Source organism: Podarcis pityusensis, assembly GCF_964106645.2.
Source record: "Podarcis pityusensis genome assembly, chromosome: 8".
NCBI classification, from domain to species: domain Eukaryota; kingdom Metazoa; phylum Chordata; class Lepidosauria; order Squamata; family Lacertidae; genus Podarcis; species Podarcis pityusensis.
In genome coordinates, this window is record NC_138033.1 from 23,995,604 (window position 1) to 24,012,684 (window position 17,081).

The following is a 17,081-nucleotide window of genomic DNA, read 5'->3' on the forward strand; positions in this document are numbered from 1 at the left end:
AACATATCCAGTTAAGGAGCTGGGACCGAGCAACGGGAGCTCACCCCATCGCAAGCTGTCTGCAGACAAACACCAGCCCCCTCGGCCAATAGAAAAAGATGAGCGCTGCAACCCCAGAGTCGTCCGCGACTGGACCTAACGGTCAGGGGTACCTTTACCTTTTTATCCAGTTAAGATTTAAGGTAACATCCACATATTGAGCTCGGAGGAGGGGGATTTAGGCCTAATCTGCACTATGTTTTTAAAGCAGTATTATGCCACTTTAAAACAGCCATAGCTTCCCCCCCCCCCCAAAAAAAAATAATCCTGTCAACTGTCATTTGTTAAGGGTGCTCCAAGTTGTTAGTAGACCTCTGTTCCCCTCACAGGGCTACAATCAGGGGTGCCTTGTGACAGTGCCCCCCCAATCACTTTACCACACACCTTTGTGCCAGAAGGATGGGAAACTTCTGTATTTGATCTCACTTCAACAGCAGCGGTTTGTCACCATGCAAATAAACTATATGTCATAAACCCCATCGTAGGATAGACTTCAGTGTATACAGCCTATTAATCACTCCTGAGTTTTTATGAAAGGAAACTTGCTGAGCCATTGTGGCATAGTGGTTAGAGTGCAGGATTAGGACCAGGGAGACCAGGGTTCAAATCCTCCACTTGGCCATTGTTATAAGAAAAAACTGCTCCTTTTCCCTTATGGGGTACCCAAGAGCCCATATAAAGTCCTTTTGTAGGTTTAAGGCAGGATTTGTGAGCGAAGAGACAATTGGAAGGGTTTCCCATTTCCTCCCTCCTTGCAGAGAAACATTTGAGGTCAATTTGGGAGAGACAAAATGGTTTCAGGACTTTTTTCCTGTACTGTTTCAGACATGCGGTTTATATATTTATATATGTGTTTGCTTGGAACATTTATTTTATATCTTAGACCTTATAATTCTCGTAACACCATGAAAACAACTTGCATACAAAAATGTCTTGTATTAGGGGCAGGGGGGGGGGGTGGACTGCTTGCAATGTGTGTATCAGTCACAATTGTATATACAAATGTCAGGCTAAAATGCTGACAAATTTTCATGGGGATTTAAAATAAATAAATGAATATATTGCTGAAGAAATGTGGCGAGTTGGATTTAGGATTGGAAAGACAAGAAACTGCAAGAACTGTTCATGCTGCCGTTTAAAAGATAACTTGAGTTTAATGAGCAAAACAGATGCCTGGTGTGATTTTATTTCTTTAAAACTAGAAAATAGCTTAAGGCTTAAGAGTGGTTCGGAGAGGCTTACAAATCATCAAGCAATCAATAAATGAGAGTCTCTGCCCTCAGGTTTGCAATTTAAAAAAAGACGCAGCACTGAAGGAAAATGGTTTAGGAGAAAAGAGAGAGTGGCAGCGAAGCAAAGTTATCAGTTGCAAGTTGTTCTAATGAACAGCTAGAGTGAAGCAATTCAGGGAAGGAGGCACAAAAGGTGCTAGACTCTTAGCTGTGCCCATAAGGTGGCCCTGCTGCATGGTTGCTGCCAGGTTTGGGCTGAATATGATTCAGATGGATTGGGGAGGACAAGCTGAGACCTGCTGCAAGCTGCACACTCCTGAAGGGAGTGGGGAGAAGATCAAGGGAGAGAAGGGTTGGATCTCTTTTGCAGGTGGCTGGGGATGAAGCCTGCAAAACAGCCTGACAGCCGCCAATCTGCCTGTGGGGCACTTGTTAACACAGGGTGGCGGGGGAGGGAAATGGGGAATTCCTTCTTCCTGTCCCAGGGGAATGAGTCCCTCAGGGTGGAAAGCAGGCTGAGCTGGGCTGGTTCAGTGTTGAATGTTGATTTTCTGGGAAGAGCGCTAGGCAAATCCCGGGCTGGATCTCTGGGTTGGAGTAGAGACCCGGTTCCTTGTTCCTTGGCGGGGCAAGGCACTCCTCCATCCTCAAAACAGTGGGCAGGCCTGCCTGCCTGCCTTTCTTGGGGACGAGGCACATCCCATTCCACAAGCCAAGCTGTTTACTCAAAATACCATTATGCAAAGCAAGGCATTTATGACCACAAACTATTTGCAGAAACGTTTGCATGCCTTTATTGTAGATGGAAGTGTTTGAAACGTGTTGGGTTGTGTGTGGATATGGTGGCCTATGAGTTGCAGGGGCAGAGAGAAAAGCAGTTGAAGGAGCTGTGTGTGTTTAGCCCACAGTGTGTATTTTAACAGAGGGGTTGGGAGCCTCTGGCCTGGGGCTGAATGTGGCCCTCTAGGACTGTCTGTCTGGCCCTCAGGACTCTCTCCAGGCCCTACTGGCCCCACTCTGTGCCTTCCTTGAGTTCTTTCGCCTGGCTGACCTGTGATAATGCCTGTGGCTTGGCTGAGTTGTGCTTGCAGAAACTCCCTGCTCTTGCCCAGCTTGGATGTCACCTACGGTGCATAGGGAAGAGTCCCACCCATTTCTCTGCCCACTTTTGTCTCTGCCCCTTCTGCTTTTCCTCTGGACCCACCAACCACTGGAATGTTGCCCCCAAAAAGTTACGTATTAGAGATGTAGCCCTCAGGCTGAAGAAAAGTTCAGATGGAACATACAGAAGCCAAAAAACAACAACAACAGAAGGTTTCTCCTGATCTGTCATCATTTGATGCTCTCTCTGCCACTGGCACATGGTGATAACCTGAAGGAGCAGAAATAATTTTGAATGCTGCTTTATAAAAATGGAATAAACGTGTCTGCTCCACCCCTTACTCATCAAGCACTATACCTGAGAAGCCAGGTGCAACCAGGCTGTCTCCTGAACCACCAGGTGTTGCCCTTTGCCCTCTGGTATTAGGTGCCACAGCTCTCCAATCAACCCTCTCTCTGTTTGAGAGAGCTTTGGCAGAAGTTTTGGGCAAGGGAAAAACAACCAAGACTGGCTTCTTTTTTTGTCAAGCAAGCCAGTTGCCTCATTCTGGAGATAATGATATTTCTGGCTGTTTCTTATGCAACCTTCCTCCATCCAGTTGCCCAAGAATGCACCATATCTTTCCCAACACAAGCTTCAGAGGGAAGCTAGAAACTAGATTGCTGACTGTCCGAGAGGAGGTGGATGGGGGCCGGGGGAGGTAACGTAGTCTTAGATAAAATGTGGTTGATATAACCCAGGGCCAGGGGTGTGGAACCTCAGGGCTGTGTGGCCCTTGGAAAACTTCCCCAATCACATTCTCTTCTCTACTGGCCACACCCCTCAGTATGTAGACTATAGCCTACAGGGCAAAGGAAACATTCACATTTATTGCTCCACCCACTTTTGCATGTGGCCCTCAGAAGATTGTACAGAAGGGAATGTGGCCCTCATGCTGAAAAAGGTTTCCCATCTCTGTAAATAACCTATAGTAATGAAACAGCGCTGCCTGTTTATACTCCGTTCCTGTGATTCAGTAAGCAATATTGCACACCCCTGAAATTTCTTGCCACCCATTGCAAACAATGAGTACTGTCCTGACCCAAGACATTTTTTCTGCACCAAATTCCCCGCTCCTGGCAAGGGGTGGGGGGCTGTCCATTACCCCTTGCTCTGAAAAAAAATCCCGGATCTGTACTTCCTTGCATCTCACCATAACCTAGCCACTGCTACACTACAGATTATAGGACTGGGCCTATGCTACAAATGATCAGAATCTCTGTATCTTGGCATTCTTGACCAAAGTGATTTTGAAATGGGCAGGTTTAGTAATTAACAGAGCCCCCCCCCCCACATGGCCCTTAATAGGAAACACCTGCCGCAATGTCTTTGTGATCACCTGCATAATTGCTAAGCAGTGAGGCAAAAGTTGGAACATGGACAAACCTTTTTGTTTAGTGCCTGAACGCTCTTTAAATAACAAGCAATGTTTAACCGTGTCTTGGGCTTGAACCTGAACCGGAGAAATGTTGTGGGAAGGGAGCAGCAGACTGGAAGCTGTGAGCTGAGCCCGTGTGTGTGTGTGTGTGTGTGTGTGTGTGTAGGGAGAGGCTGTGTTTGTGCAGGGTGTGATTCCTTGCACAGAGTAAACTTCAGGTGGCTGTAAAAAAGGAAAACGAAAAGCCCATTGAAATCTCTCCAGCATGCAGGTGTGTGTGTTTGCAAGTAGGAATTCCCCAGAGTTCCATCCTGGACTTGGGCAAGGGCTAGGCTGAAAATGAAGGGAGTGCATGTGTCTGCGAGGGACTGAAGTGGTAGCAGTCTGGCAAAGCTTGCCCAGCTTTCCTGGGGAACCACAGACCCAGGAGCTGAATGTGGCCCTCCAGAAACTCTCCATCTGGCCCCTGGAACTTTCTCCAAGCCGCACCTCTCCCTGGCCCTCTTGCTTGTCTGGAAAGGGGGGGGCTAGCCCATTGTACAAAGGTAAAAGTTGCATTAGTTGCCCCACCCACTTTTGCCTCTGGCCACATGTGCCTCCCAAAAGGTTGCTCAGGAAAGAATGCAGATCTTGGGGTATAATGTTGGGCCTCCAGACCTACTCTAGGCTTAGGAATCACTTATAACACCCCAAATATGGAAAGAAATTGAATGTGACCCTAAAAGTAATCCTACTTTCATAACATCTGAGCTGAGGGTCACCCAATAAAGCTGAATGGTGGGAGATTCAGGACAGGCAGAGAGAAGCCTTTTTTCACACAGCCCTCGGGATGGTCTCAATTTTGTTTCTCCGCATTCCAGTCTTAAATTAAGTTCTCCACATGCTGCAGAAATTTGCATAATAATATACATATATATTTAATCCCTTCTGAAAATTAACCAGCATTTTAGTGCGGATTTTTGGCTTTGGGAAGGCGGTGCAAGGGCTCTGGGATGCTGCCAGAGCCATCACAGCTTTTGCACAGATGTGGTGGGAATAAATAAACCGAGAATTGGTTTCCTCCGCTCTCCATTTGTTTATTTATTTCCCACCCAGCCATGCAAAGTTGTAGCTGTGTAAGTAAGTACCTACAACACCCAGGATCAAAAGCGACATGACTCTGAATGGCAGTTACTGGGCAGCCATTGCCTCATATAATCTACTTGTGGGCTTCCCATGTCCATCAGCTAATGTAGGGATGTTGGACTAAATGGGTGTTTGGCCTGATCCAGCAGTGCTCTTCTTTTAGTGTTTTAAACTAATCTGGGTGTTCACATTATCTGCTATAGATAAAGGCACAAACCACATCACATCCTGTGATCTGTCAAACTGGGTTTCCTGCTTTGCTCCCTGTTTTGCGGGTAGCAGAAGGTGTTTGTTGTACAAATGTTTGCATCCCACTGAAAAGGCACAACCTCCCTGTAATTGTTCTGGATGGCAGGATTATCGTCTCATCTACGTGTTTGGGTGCTGAATCGTCACCAGCGTATTTCTTCCTTTCTCTCTCTTTTTTGAATATTTGAATATTTTTGAAGTAATCTCTGAATGCTTGATATCTGTATTTAACATGGGATTTCAGTACTGGATAACATTCAGTTCAGAAGTGGTGGTCAGGGCAAGTGAAGAGGCGATGTTAATATGACTTGAGTAAAAATGCCTCTTCCAGATTATTGAGACATGAACTTTTGTCGCTTAGGGGCTGTTTCATCAGATACAGGAAGTGGACCAAGAAAGTGGCAGGTTGAGGCATCCTGCACAATAGCACGCTGAGAAAGCAAGAACCCAAGGCAACAGGAATGTGAAACCCACATCCGCATTATTGTAGCATTTTCTTTTGGTTTTTGCATTTTTCTTGATCTTTAGCTTCTCAGCCTCTAAAATGCACCTTTTACCTTTGGATTGGTATAGGCTAACAGGGGTACACATCTGGAATGCACATCTATAGATCCTGTCCAAGGTATTTTGGTGCCCAAGGCAGATTTATTTCCCCTAGTATAGTGCATTCTTATTGTTCATTTTCACTAATAGGTATTTGTATGCGCAGTTTACTTTAGTATATGTATTTTGTACACATTACTGGAGTACAAAATTTGGAGAAGTGCGAATTACAAAGTGTTTCCCTGCAAATTGTACTGGAAAGTGCAAATTAGCTAGGTTTGCCTTTAATTGATAACTGAATTGAATAGACTACTTAACATTTAGGGGAGGAATTCAAAATAGTGTATGAGATTTTTTTTTTAAATCCTAAAACATCATAAAATTACAACAAAATGCAAATCCATAGAACGACTGTTTAGAGTGGTATGTTACAGCTTTAAATGTAAAGCACAGGCAAGGCCTTAGTTCAGTCTGCTTGAATTGCACCCCTTGAGTTGCACAGAAGCTGTTGCAAAGTGTCCTGCTTTAGGGCACTCCATCTGCGTTTTTCTTCCACTGCGTTTCTCTTCCATCTTCAGGATACAGCACAGATGCACTGCAAGTGTGCCTTGTTTCTACTCTAGCTGTGTCTCTTTCTCCGTAAACACAGATGGGGTTGGATAACTTGTAGAACCCCTGCTGTATCTAATTGTTCCATGTCCACAGTTTGGCCTTCCTTTGAAAAACCATAATCCAGAAGCATTGTTACTTAGATGCTTCCCATCCTGTGGCTGTAGAAGCATTTCCCGCCAGTGTACAGCTGAACTCCTGAAGCAGTTTCTTGAAGAGATGCTTTGGGCTGCAGTTGCTACCATCCTTGACCCATGACCGTAATGATAGGAGGGCGTTGGACAAGGGGGTGTTTAAAAATAAGGACAAGGAATCCGTGTCAACAGATTTCTTCTCAGAAATAACCTGGGGAGACATTCTCCACAAAAGCAGTACTTGGTAATAGGAAACAAACCCTTTAGTTTAGGTACATCTGTACAGCACAGATGTAGAATGGTCTTGTTCGTCATTCCCTCTTCCCTCAGGGAACTCTGGGAACTGTAGTTTTGTGGGGGGAGGGCTAGGGATCTCAGATAGCTGTCTCAGAGGCCCAGCCGACTACAGTGCCCAAGGTTCTTTGGAACAATTCATGGCAGTTCAACTGATTTTTAAATTAACATCAATGTGTTCCGCTTGAGAATGAGCTTCTGGCATTAAAATTGTGTCTTTCCTGCCTTTCTCTTTCAGCTGGTTGTGGCCTTGTCTCTCAAAATGGTCGATCAGGACGGAGTGTAGTCTCCCATGGAGCATCACCTAGAAGGCTTCTTGAGAACCTATGGCAAAGAGTGGGATAATAATACTGGCCTGTTGGCTGGACCTCCCGTTTCCATGTCGCAGGATGAGGTACTGACAAGCCAAACCAGAAGGGCCTTTCAGAAGAGCAGCGTTTAGACCCTGGTGAAGTTGGCTTGCGACTCTCACACGTACTTCCCTCCCCCCCCCCCCGCCCCCCATGGATCAAGACATTGGCATGGACTCCTTGCTGGACCTCAGTTTTCTGACTGAGGAGGAGCAGAATGCCATTGCGGAAGTGCTGCGGAGAGACTCGCAGCTGCGGATGTCGGAGGAAGGACGCATCAGGTGAGAAGCAGCTTTGTGGGGGTAGCTCCAACATGTATGGACACAGAGGCTTCCTTATACCAGGACCAGCTGGTGAAGACTGGTGCATTAGGGCACTGCCCCACCTGTTGGGGGTCCGCTAATCGGGCCCAAGCTGCCTTGGTCACTGAAAAGCCAATAAATGCCGTAGGCAGAGGAGATTCCCATAAGCACTAATTTATTCAGCTGAGTAAAACAGAGCGGGCGAGCCACACTCACCAGTGTGATGGTGAAGCCGCTGCAAATAGCCTTTGTTCATACTTTTTATAGGCACCCCCCTCCCTTTCCCCCTTTCGAGGTTCCTTGCGCTGATTGAAACAGGACACCCTGCCTGGAGACCTTGAAGGGGAGGGTGGCCTGGCAGAGGGAGGTTTTCCTGAAAATTGCCTAGCAACGTTATCTGGTCTTCACATATTTGTGGCTCACCCTCCTAAATTCTAAAGCAGGCAGTTTTTCACAGAAGCAAAATGGCATCAGTTAGGCTAACCAAAAAACAGGACAAGGACAGGGCTCTAGGGCTCTTCCTGAGACCCCACACACCTACCCCAGTCTGCCCTCAGCAAGCCTCCACCTGCCTTGCTTGCCTTTCCAGGTTTGTGGCACTGATAGTCTTAATGATACCCTTGAAAAACTCAGCAGGGAGGAGGCTGGGGACAAAACTAGACTTAGTGGGCTCTGCTAAAAAGTGAAAGATATACAGCTGAGGAGAAAATAACAGGCTGAGAACCTCTCCCTCTCTTTCTCTCATTATGGCAACTGGCTGAAAAGCAATACAAAACAAACTGGCTAGGCTGGTTTATTTTGTATTCTGCCGCTCCCCCCCCCCCCCCAATCCTAACCTGAGTTCTGTTAACAAAGGAGCACACTTTCTTTAGCTGGAATGGAGCAAATCGTAGCTATAATTCACCTGAGTCAGTAAAAATTCTGGGAGGGGCCCTGGCTCAGTGGCAGAGCATTTGTTTTACATGCACAAGGTCCCAGGTTCAATTCCCAGCTTCTCCAAGTAGGGCTGGGAGGGAGCCTGAAACCCCAGAGATCATCTGCCAGCCAGTGTAAACAATACTGAGCTAGAGAGCCCAATGGTCTGGTTTGGTATAAGGCAGCCTCCTTTGATTCTGTCTGTATAGGAAGGAATTCTTGGGGGCAGGTGGAGGATGAATTTTTTCAGTCCCTGGATTCTCTCTTCGTGGGCATTTGGCGTGGAATTTATGAGGCACCTTTGGAAGGATTTCCTAGCTCAGCTGCCTGAGTGGAAATGGTTTTCAGAAATGGTTCTGAGCTGAAATGGTTCTGAAATGTGGTGCCCAGTGATGGGGAGTTGCAGCTGTTGTGCAGCTTTTGGCAATTGCTGAAGATGTGCCGTTTCACCCTGGCCTCAGACACCTGCGATATATGTTTTCAGGCCCCACCCTGTTCCTGTGACTGCAATTGGCTTTAGTTGTTTTTAATGCTGAATTTAAAATTGTTGTAAACTGCCCTGGGAACTGCTGGTAAAGGGCATGTCGTAAATTTTATTTTTTTTATTTCATATGAGCCAAAGCCTGCAACAAAATGTTGCAGCATGAAGTGCTTCAGTTCAGAATTCTAGCCAGCCAGCCATGCCTTCTTCCAGGGTGCTACCATTCTGTCACCCCACTCCACAATTTTTCACTTTCTGCCCGCAAAAGTCAGTCAGCATTCCATGGCCAGATAGATAGCAGGCAATGGGGATCTTTGACCCTCTATATATTTGAACTACAGCTCCCATAATTCCTGGCTATTAGCAGTGCTGGCTGAGGCTGATGGGAGATGGAGTCTATCAACATCTGGGGGTGGGACGCAGGTTCTGCAGCTCTGGGATATAGGATCGGGTTACTTATTCTGAGGCAGTCGGCACAACATTACATATGTCAATTCAGAAGTAACTCCCATCGAGTTCAGTGAGGGTTACTCCCTGGTAAATGTGCCTAGAGCAGCCTGAGATTCTGCTCTAGAGAAGCAATCCTCACCTGCCCGCTTCTCTTTCTTCCCTCAAGCAAACTGCGTGAGTCCGTCTCGGATCCCAGCTGGTTGAAGATCCTGTCAGGGGACTGGTTCTGCGATGTCCGTTCAAAGCGGCACCGGCACAATCATTTTGGCTCAGACATTGTCCGGGCTTCCATCCGTCGCAAGAAGAAACCCAAAGGTAAGGGAGAGAGAAGACCCTCCTCCTGGCTGCCATCCCTGCAGTGCTAAAGTGCTGGTCTCTCTCCTCACACTTCTAAACTGGGGGCAAAAGGGATGTGGATGTATTTAAGTCCACAAGTGGGATGGGGGAGTCTGTGGTCCTTCAGGTGTTGTAGAACAGGGGTGCAAAACCTCAGACCTGTGTGCTGAATGTGGCCCTCTGGACCCCTCTATCTGGCCCTCAGAAGTTTCTCTAGTCACATACCATCTCCCCGAGTCACTCCTCTCACTTGCTCTGCATTACATTCTCCTTGAGTGTTTTCGCCTGGCTAGAATGTGCCCTTGAACAATTAATAATAATCATAATAATATATGTATTACCCACCCTTCACCCTAAGGTCCTAGGGCATGTTACAACATTAAAACACAATATTAAAGACAGTTTAGAATACACACACAAAGATATGTACAAGGCGTGACTGGAAAGTTCAGTGAATGGCCGCAGAAATCGTACAGTGAGAAATATTTGAACATACAATCGGCATCAGAAACCCAGGAAATGCTCACAATTGTGTACTGAGATGAAGCTGTAACTCGAAAGACAGTGTATGAGTGGTTTAAGCGTTTCCGTGAAGGGCGGCAAACCGTCGAAAATGACCTTCAGTCTGGCAGACCCTCAACAAGCAGAATGGCAAAAAATGTCGACAGAGTTCATGAGTTATTGATGCGGGATCGGCGTTTGTCCGTCCGAATGATGGTGAAAGAATTGCATATTCCACGTGAAATCGTTAACTGAGGTCACTGAGTTGTCCCACCCTCCATATTCTCCCGATCTGGCCCCACCAGATTTCTTTCTTTCCCCAAAACTGAAATCTGCACTGAAAGGGCACAGATTTTCCAACATTTCACACATCCAAGCTGCTGTGAGGAGGGAACTGAAAGCAGTATGAAAAGAGAACTTCTCCAGAAGTTTCCAACAGTTCTACGAACATTGTCAATGGTGCCTTGTATCAGAGGGGGGCTACTTTGAAGGCCTGTAAGGTATGTATGTTCAAATATTTCTCGCTGTCCGGTTTCTGTGACCATTCACTGAACTTTCCAGTCACACCTTGTATATGTGTGTGTCTGTATGTAGATGCACACACACACAAACATACACACACAAACATCTGTCTCCTCTTGCTTGCTTGCTTGGATGGAGGATAGAGATGGGTGTGTCTTGAAACTAGCCTGCCATACAAGGGTAAAATTTATATTTATTGTCCTGCCTGCTTTTGCCCCTGGCCCTGCCCACCAGTTGCATGTGCCCCCCCCCCCGAAGGGAATGCGGCCCTCAGGGGAAAGACTCTTCCTCATCACAAGAGCATGAGAAGAGTGTGCTGGATCAGGCCAATAGCCCATCTGGTCCAGAATCCTCTAACTCCCAGTGGCCACCCAGATGCCTGTGGGAAGCCTGCAAGCAGGACCTGAGCACAGGAGCACTCCTCCCCCCTCCTCACATGGCTTCCAACAAGCAACATACGGAGAGACGCAGCTTTTACTTGTCACAAAGCAGGTGAACAGGACCCAAAGCAACGAGCCAGCTTAGGAGACCTGGAGGTGATCAGTGAACCCCCAGCGGAGGAGGAGAACGCGGCGGATGCAGTGGACGGGTGAGAAGCATGGGCAGTTTGGGTGTGTGGACGGGGGGGACCTTGCCTTTTCATTAGGGAATGTTGGCTCCTCCAGGAGAGGGTCCAATGTCTAAAAGGAGCATCTCCACCCCCATCATTATACCCGGACACTGAGGTCCAGCGCCAAGGGCCTTCTGGTGGTTCCCTCACTGCAAGAAGCTACCCCTTCTTGGTAGTGGCACCTGCCCTGTGGAACGCCCTCCCACCAGATTTCAAAGAGAACAACAACTACCAGACTTGTAGACGATATCTGAAGGCAGCCCTGTCTAGGGAAGCTTTTAATGTTTGAGGCATTACTGTATTTTAATATAGTCTTGGAAGCCGCCCAGAGTGGCTGGGGAAACGCAGCCAGATGAGCGGGGTATAAATAATAAATTATTATTATTATTATTATTATTATTATTATTATTATTATTACTAAAAGCTGGTTCTTAGGATGAATAGCATCAGCTGAGGGCCAAATGACATCCTATGTGAACTGCCGGGCTACCAGTCATGTCTGGGGCTTAGAGGGGGAAAAATCAAATCCTCGGTATTAAATAATGAGAGCAACTTTGTTTAAGGTGGATTGCAGCTTAGGGGTGATTTTTAGTCAAGATCACAGCTGGGGAAGAAGGGTTATACTTTATGGAATTCACTGGAACTCAGGGTCTGGCCCCTCTCAGGTGGGCGGCCTAGCCATTCTAAGAGAACAAGGGAGGTGTTCATGGTAATTTTTGGCACCTCTTTTTCTAGAAAAAAATAGCTCTGGTTATACCATCCCTCCCTACTGGTTGTGGTCCTGATGAAAATTGGAGGGGCTTTTGCACCTAGGGTTACCTTTTTAAAATATCCTGATGTGTCTGATAGCCAAGCAGTTAGCATAGCGTACCATTTAACCCTAAATAACCAAGATGGATAAAGAAGATAAATATTTTTAAAGGAGGCAGTGTTTTAGCACAGGACTGGGGAACCTCTGGCCCTCCAGATGTTGGTGGATTACAGTTCCCATCACTCCTGATTTTTGGCCCTGCTGGCTGGGGATGATGTCAGAGGGGGCGCATTATCTGGACGGGCCAACATCTCCATGATTTAACACAAGAGTTCCAAAACTGTGGTGTGTGGACCACCAGTGCTCTGTGAGCTTCATTCAGGTGGTCCATGGCATGTCTGTGGATTTGAGATTGAAGACAGGATTTGGCACCTGCATCTCATCAAAGGTTCATCTTGATTTTTAAATCTATTCATGTTGCTTCTTTTAGTTCTTAAATTGTGTTTTATGTTTTACAGTATGCATTCTGTGGAATTTGAACTGTAACACAATAACATGCAGTATATAAGGAATAAAGGAAGCAATAAAAATGCGGTCGGAAATCATGCGGCATCTAGCACAGCACATCTACAACAGGCAGAAGAATCATTAAGACCCTAAATAATTTTCAAGTTGTCCATGGGGGCAGATGGGGGAATTTGGGAACCACTGGCTTAATAGAATCTTGTAGCTACAAAGATGAGGCTGCAACCCTAAACCAGTTTACCTGTGAGTAAGCCTCAATACCTGCGAATAAGCCTCAATAGCTTCTGAGTAGGCATGTTTAGAATTGCATTGCTTAGCCAAGTTGCTGGGCAAGAGGAGAGGGCAGCAGTGACTGCTGTTTGCCTGTATGTAAGCAGGGGGCAGATTCCTGCAAAGAAATATGGAGTTTAGCAAACCAAAGACTGAGTACATGTCTTTATCTCCTTTCTGCACTAGCGGAATGTGTTTGTGATAAGGCTGTGGTCTAAGTTCATCAGAAAGTCAGTGAGCATTAGCTGAGATTGGCGTTGGGTCTTAGAGGCTCACCAAAGATCTGCATGACTTCCAAGTGAATTATCAGCATCCTTTTTTATGTGTAAATGTGTTTATATTTGAATGTATTTTTATTCGTGGTTAAGAATGTTGGGAACTGTACTTTACCCCTCAAAGAGCTACAGTTTCCAGCAATGTTAACAAACTACAGATCCTAGGATTTTTCGGGTGTGTGCTTCAAACGTATGAGATAGATGCAGAACTTGCTCCTTGGAGAAAAAAGAAAATAATTTTATGAACCAGAGAGCTTTCACCTAAAGAGGGAAAATCTCTCCATTTCTTCATAGGCTCCCAAGTGAGACAGATCCTCAGACATCCATGTCGAAAGAGACTCAGGTGAGTTCACTTGGCTGGTGGGGTGAGCTTCACTGTGATAACAAAACCTATTTGACAGGGGGGCAGAATAGGAATATAGAAAGCTGCCTTACACCACTGGCCCATCTAGTTCAGTACTGCCTGCACTGATTGGCAGCAGCTGCCCAGGTTTTCAGACCAAAAGGTTAGTACTGCTCAGAGTAGATCAATTGAAATTAATGGGCAAGATTAATTTAGGTCCACTAATCCCAATGGGTCTACTCTGATTTCAGTTTAGTTGGATATGACCCCACGAGTCTTTTCCAGCCCTACCTGCAGATGCCGGAGATTGAACCTGGGACCTTCTGCCCACAAGGCAACAAGCCTTCTCTTCATCTCCCATTTATGGAAGGGCATCTAATATTCCAAGTGGGTTTTGATATTGGGGCTTGTGTTGTGTTTCAAAACAAAAGTCCTGGAGCAGCACCTAGCACATTTTGAACATAAGGAGAGTCATACTGGGTCGCACCAAAGACCTGTCTACTTTTCCACAGTGGCCAATAGTCCTCTCCCACCTGTGTTCCCCATCGACTGGCATGCTGTCTGGAGGCAGGAGATAACTAGCTTGTCTAGCAGCTCTTGATAGCCAGACCTTTAAAGCCTATTTGAAACACATTTTCTGCCCGCTGCCTCAGCAGGAATACAGTAGTACCTCAGGTTACAAACACCTTGGGTTACAGACTCCGCTAACCCAGAAGTAGTACCTTGGGTTAAGAACTTTACCTCAGGATGAGAACAGAAATCATGTGCTGGCGGTGCGGCGGCAGCGTGAGGCCCCATTAGCTAAAGTGGCACCTCAGGTTAAGAACAGTTTCAGGTTAAGAACGGACCACCGGAACAAATTAAGTATGTAACCAGAGGTACCACTGTACTGGAAATTGTAGTTTACTCTTCACAGTCCTGCAGTTCCCAGCACTCTTAACAGGTTGTAGTTCCCAGGATTCTTTGCGAGGAAAAATAAAACAAGCTTTTGAACGTGTGTGTGCCGCCTGAGTCAGACTGATAGTCTGTTTGGCACAGCATGGTCTACTCTGACTGGTAGCCGGTCTCCCAAGTTCTGTTGTGGTCCCTGACCTTTTGTCTTAGCATTTTAGCAAGAGATGACTGGTGCTAAACCCGGGGCTTCCTGCATGCAAGTGTGTCGCTGCCACTGAACTGCGGTCTCTGCTTTTGGTTAGACACAAGCTCAGCGGTTTCTGCTTGAGATAAAGGCCAACTTGAGCTTTCCAAATAGTAAATCTATCTTATCTGTCATGTGTGTGTGTGTAAATAACTATCTGTGGCCAGAGCCAGAGCCCAAAAAGGGATGGGACCTGTTTTCCCTCCTTCTTCCACTGCTTCACTCTCTCTTTCTGCCCCTCCTTGCCTTTCAGGCTGCAGGGAGCAGGATGTGAGGCAAATGTATGACCTGACAGCTTGCAGAAGGCGTTTGAAGATTGGGAGGGGGGCATGCCCACCTCCAGGGCTGGCCCTGCACATTTTTCAGGCTGAGGAATAGGTCACGGTGGTGCCCCCTGCCCAAATTTCTCCTTCTATGTTCAGAAGGCAGCTGAATCTTAGCCCATACCTTGGCCACATATTTAAAGCGCTCTTATTACGCATTAACAGTAATAGCTTCCCCCAAAGTATCCAGGGAGTTGCCGTTTGTTAAGGGTGCTGAGAATTTTAGGAGACAACCCTATTCCCCTCGCTGGGCTATAATTCTCAGAGTCTCCTGGGAAGAGGGATTGCCTCTGGGAATTGTAGCTCTGCGAGGGGGATAGGGGTCTCCTAACAGCTTTCAGCCTCCTTAACAAAAAACCAAGGGTTTTTATTAATAATAATAATAATAATAAAATAAACCTTTATTGTCACTACACCATCTGTGTGCAGTGAAATTAAACGAGCCCCCCAAGGAGCTGTGTGCTTTAAATATATGGTGTGTTGTAACCAGGCTCTTAAATCTGATGTGCAATGAGGTCTCCAGGGTTTGTTTGGTTTGTAGGTGGGCAGCAGCATGGGGAGGGACGCTTGGGCAAAAATGCCTGTGCTCCTTCTCTGAGTCGGCTCGCTTCCTCTTGGCTGCCGTCATCGCTGCCTCTTTTCTTGCCCTCTCTCTGTGTGTCCCACCCACGCAGCCGCCCAAAGGAAGAGCACAAGCACAAGCGGGGTGGGTGGGGGGTGGCGGCATTCTTCCATCTCCGTGCTCTGTTCAGGCTATGAGAGGATTTCCAGGGATTGGCAAAGGGCTCCCCTGCGGGGGCTGGGCCTTGGTAGATGTCTGATGGTGCCAGCTCATCCTGACCCTGCCAATAGGTCAGTGGGGAGCAGGCAACAGAATGACACCAGCTGTCGGTGCTCCTGAAAATGTCAAGGCACCGATTTGGCTCCCTGAATGAAACTTCAAAATGAACATGCTTTAAAAACAACAACATCCCAGTTCCTCATTTTGAGAACCAGGCTTCCTAAAACCTACAGGGAGAAGGCGGCTGGTCTTTGTTTGCATTACTCTAAATGCAGAAGGCAGCAGGTTTTTGTTTTTATGTTTTTCACCTACAGATCGCTTGCCTGGGAGGTCTGAGGTGCTTTCATTATCTGTGCTCCTTTGGCATGAGTGTCACAGATCAGCTTTCTGGAGGGATGGGGGGTAGTAATTGATGCTGTTTGCATATGCAGATAAGAATCCAAATACATTTCCTATTATCAGACCATTTGTAGTCATTAAACCCAGCTTGTGGCTTCTCTCTCTCTCTCTCTCTCTCTCTCTCTCTCTCTTTCTTTTTAGATGGCTGACTTGACTTTGCAAGATGTGATCCAGTCCCCAGAGCAGATACCTGAAAACAAGCCAGGTAAAATAACAGCATCAACAACAGCATCACACACAGGGTGGTGTTCAATTACATTTTACTGAAGAGTAGACCCATTGAAATTCAAGGGCCTAACTTTGCCATGTTCATTCATTATGGTGGGTCTACCCTGAGTAACACATAGTTGAATGTCACCCAGTGTGTGTGCATGCGTGAGACACTTAGTGTGTGTGCATGCGTGAGAAAAAGCAGAGGTTAAGCAAACTGGACTATTATTGAGACAGTGATTTCCAAAGTCCCGGGGCAGGTTGCAGCACACTTTAATCCAGTTCTGCCTCCCTTGGCGGCGGCTGAAAGGTGTGTGTGACATGCAGCACAGGGAAGCTGAGGTTCCCAAGCAATTTACTGCCTTGTACAGCATCATGGCTGGCTGAGTCACCCATCAGGAAGACCCTGGTTCGAATTTCACCACAGACCATTCATGGTGAAGTGGCTTGATAACGCCACAGCCTCTTAGCCTCAGTCCTTCATCAGTATTATGGGAGTCGCCTACCGGGTTGTTGCAAGGATAGCAAGAAGACTGTGTTTCTGAAGCTCTTTGGAGGCTTGGAAGCACGATGCCCTGCTATGTATTTGTTCTACTTCAATCTTGCACAGAACTGAGTTTCCCTCCCTCCCCTAATGTCCCTATCTTTTAATGTAGAGAGAAGCGACTCGTTTAGTAGCCTCAGCTCAGAGACTGGAGAAGAGGAGCAGCAGAACAGCAGTGTGCCAGCCATCATGGTCACCATGCAGGTATGAGGTGTTGCTAGGCAAGTGAATAACATCTTCCCTCTGGACCAGGGGTGGGCAACCCACAGCCCTCCAGGTGCTGTTAGACTACAGCTCCCTTCAGCCTCATC

At 46.7% G+C, this 17,081-nt stretch overlaps 1 protein-coding gene across 3 annotated transcripts in view; it reads left to right on the plus strand.

Moving 5' to 3' along the window:
• Positions 1–17,081, plus strand: part of SYTL1 (synaptotagmin like 1) — a 32,132-nt gene that overhangs the window by 4,193 nt on the left and 10,858 nt on the right. For 2 of the 3 annotated variants that reach the window (XM_081015761.1, XM_081015760.1), the window contains 6 exons: positions 6,983–7,375; positions 9,409–9,557; positions 11,091–11,190; positions 13,327–13,375; positions 16,158–16,221; positions 16,883–16,974. In XM_081015761.1, the coding sequence (XP_080871887.1) occupies positions 7,248–7,375; positions 9,409–9,557; positions 11,091–11,190; positions 13,327–13,375; positions 16,158–16,221; positions 16,883–16,974 (582 nt within the window). In that variant the 5' untranslated portion in view covers positions 6,983–7,247. The remainder of the gene's footprint in view (positions 1–6,982; positions 7,376–9,408; positions 9,558–11,090; positions 11,191–13,326; positions 13,376–16,157; positions 16,222–16,882; positions 16,975–17,081) is intronic. The other variant, XM_081015762.1, reaches the window with a different exon arrangement.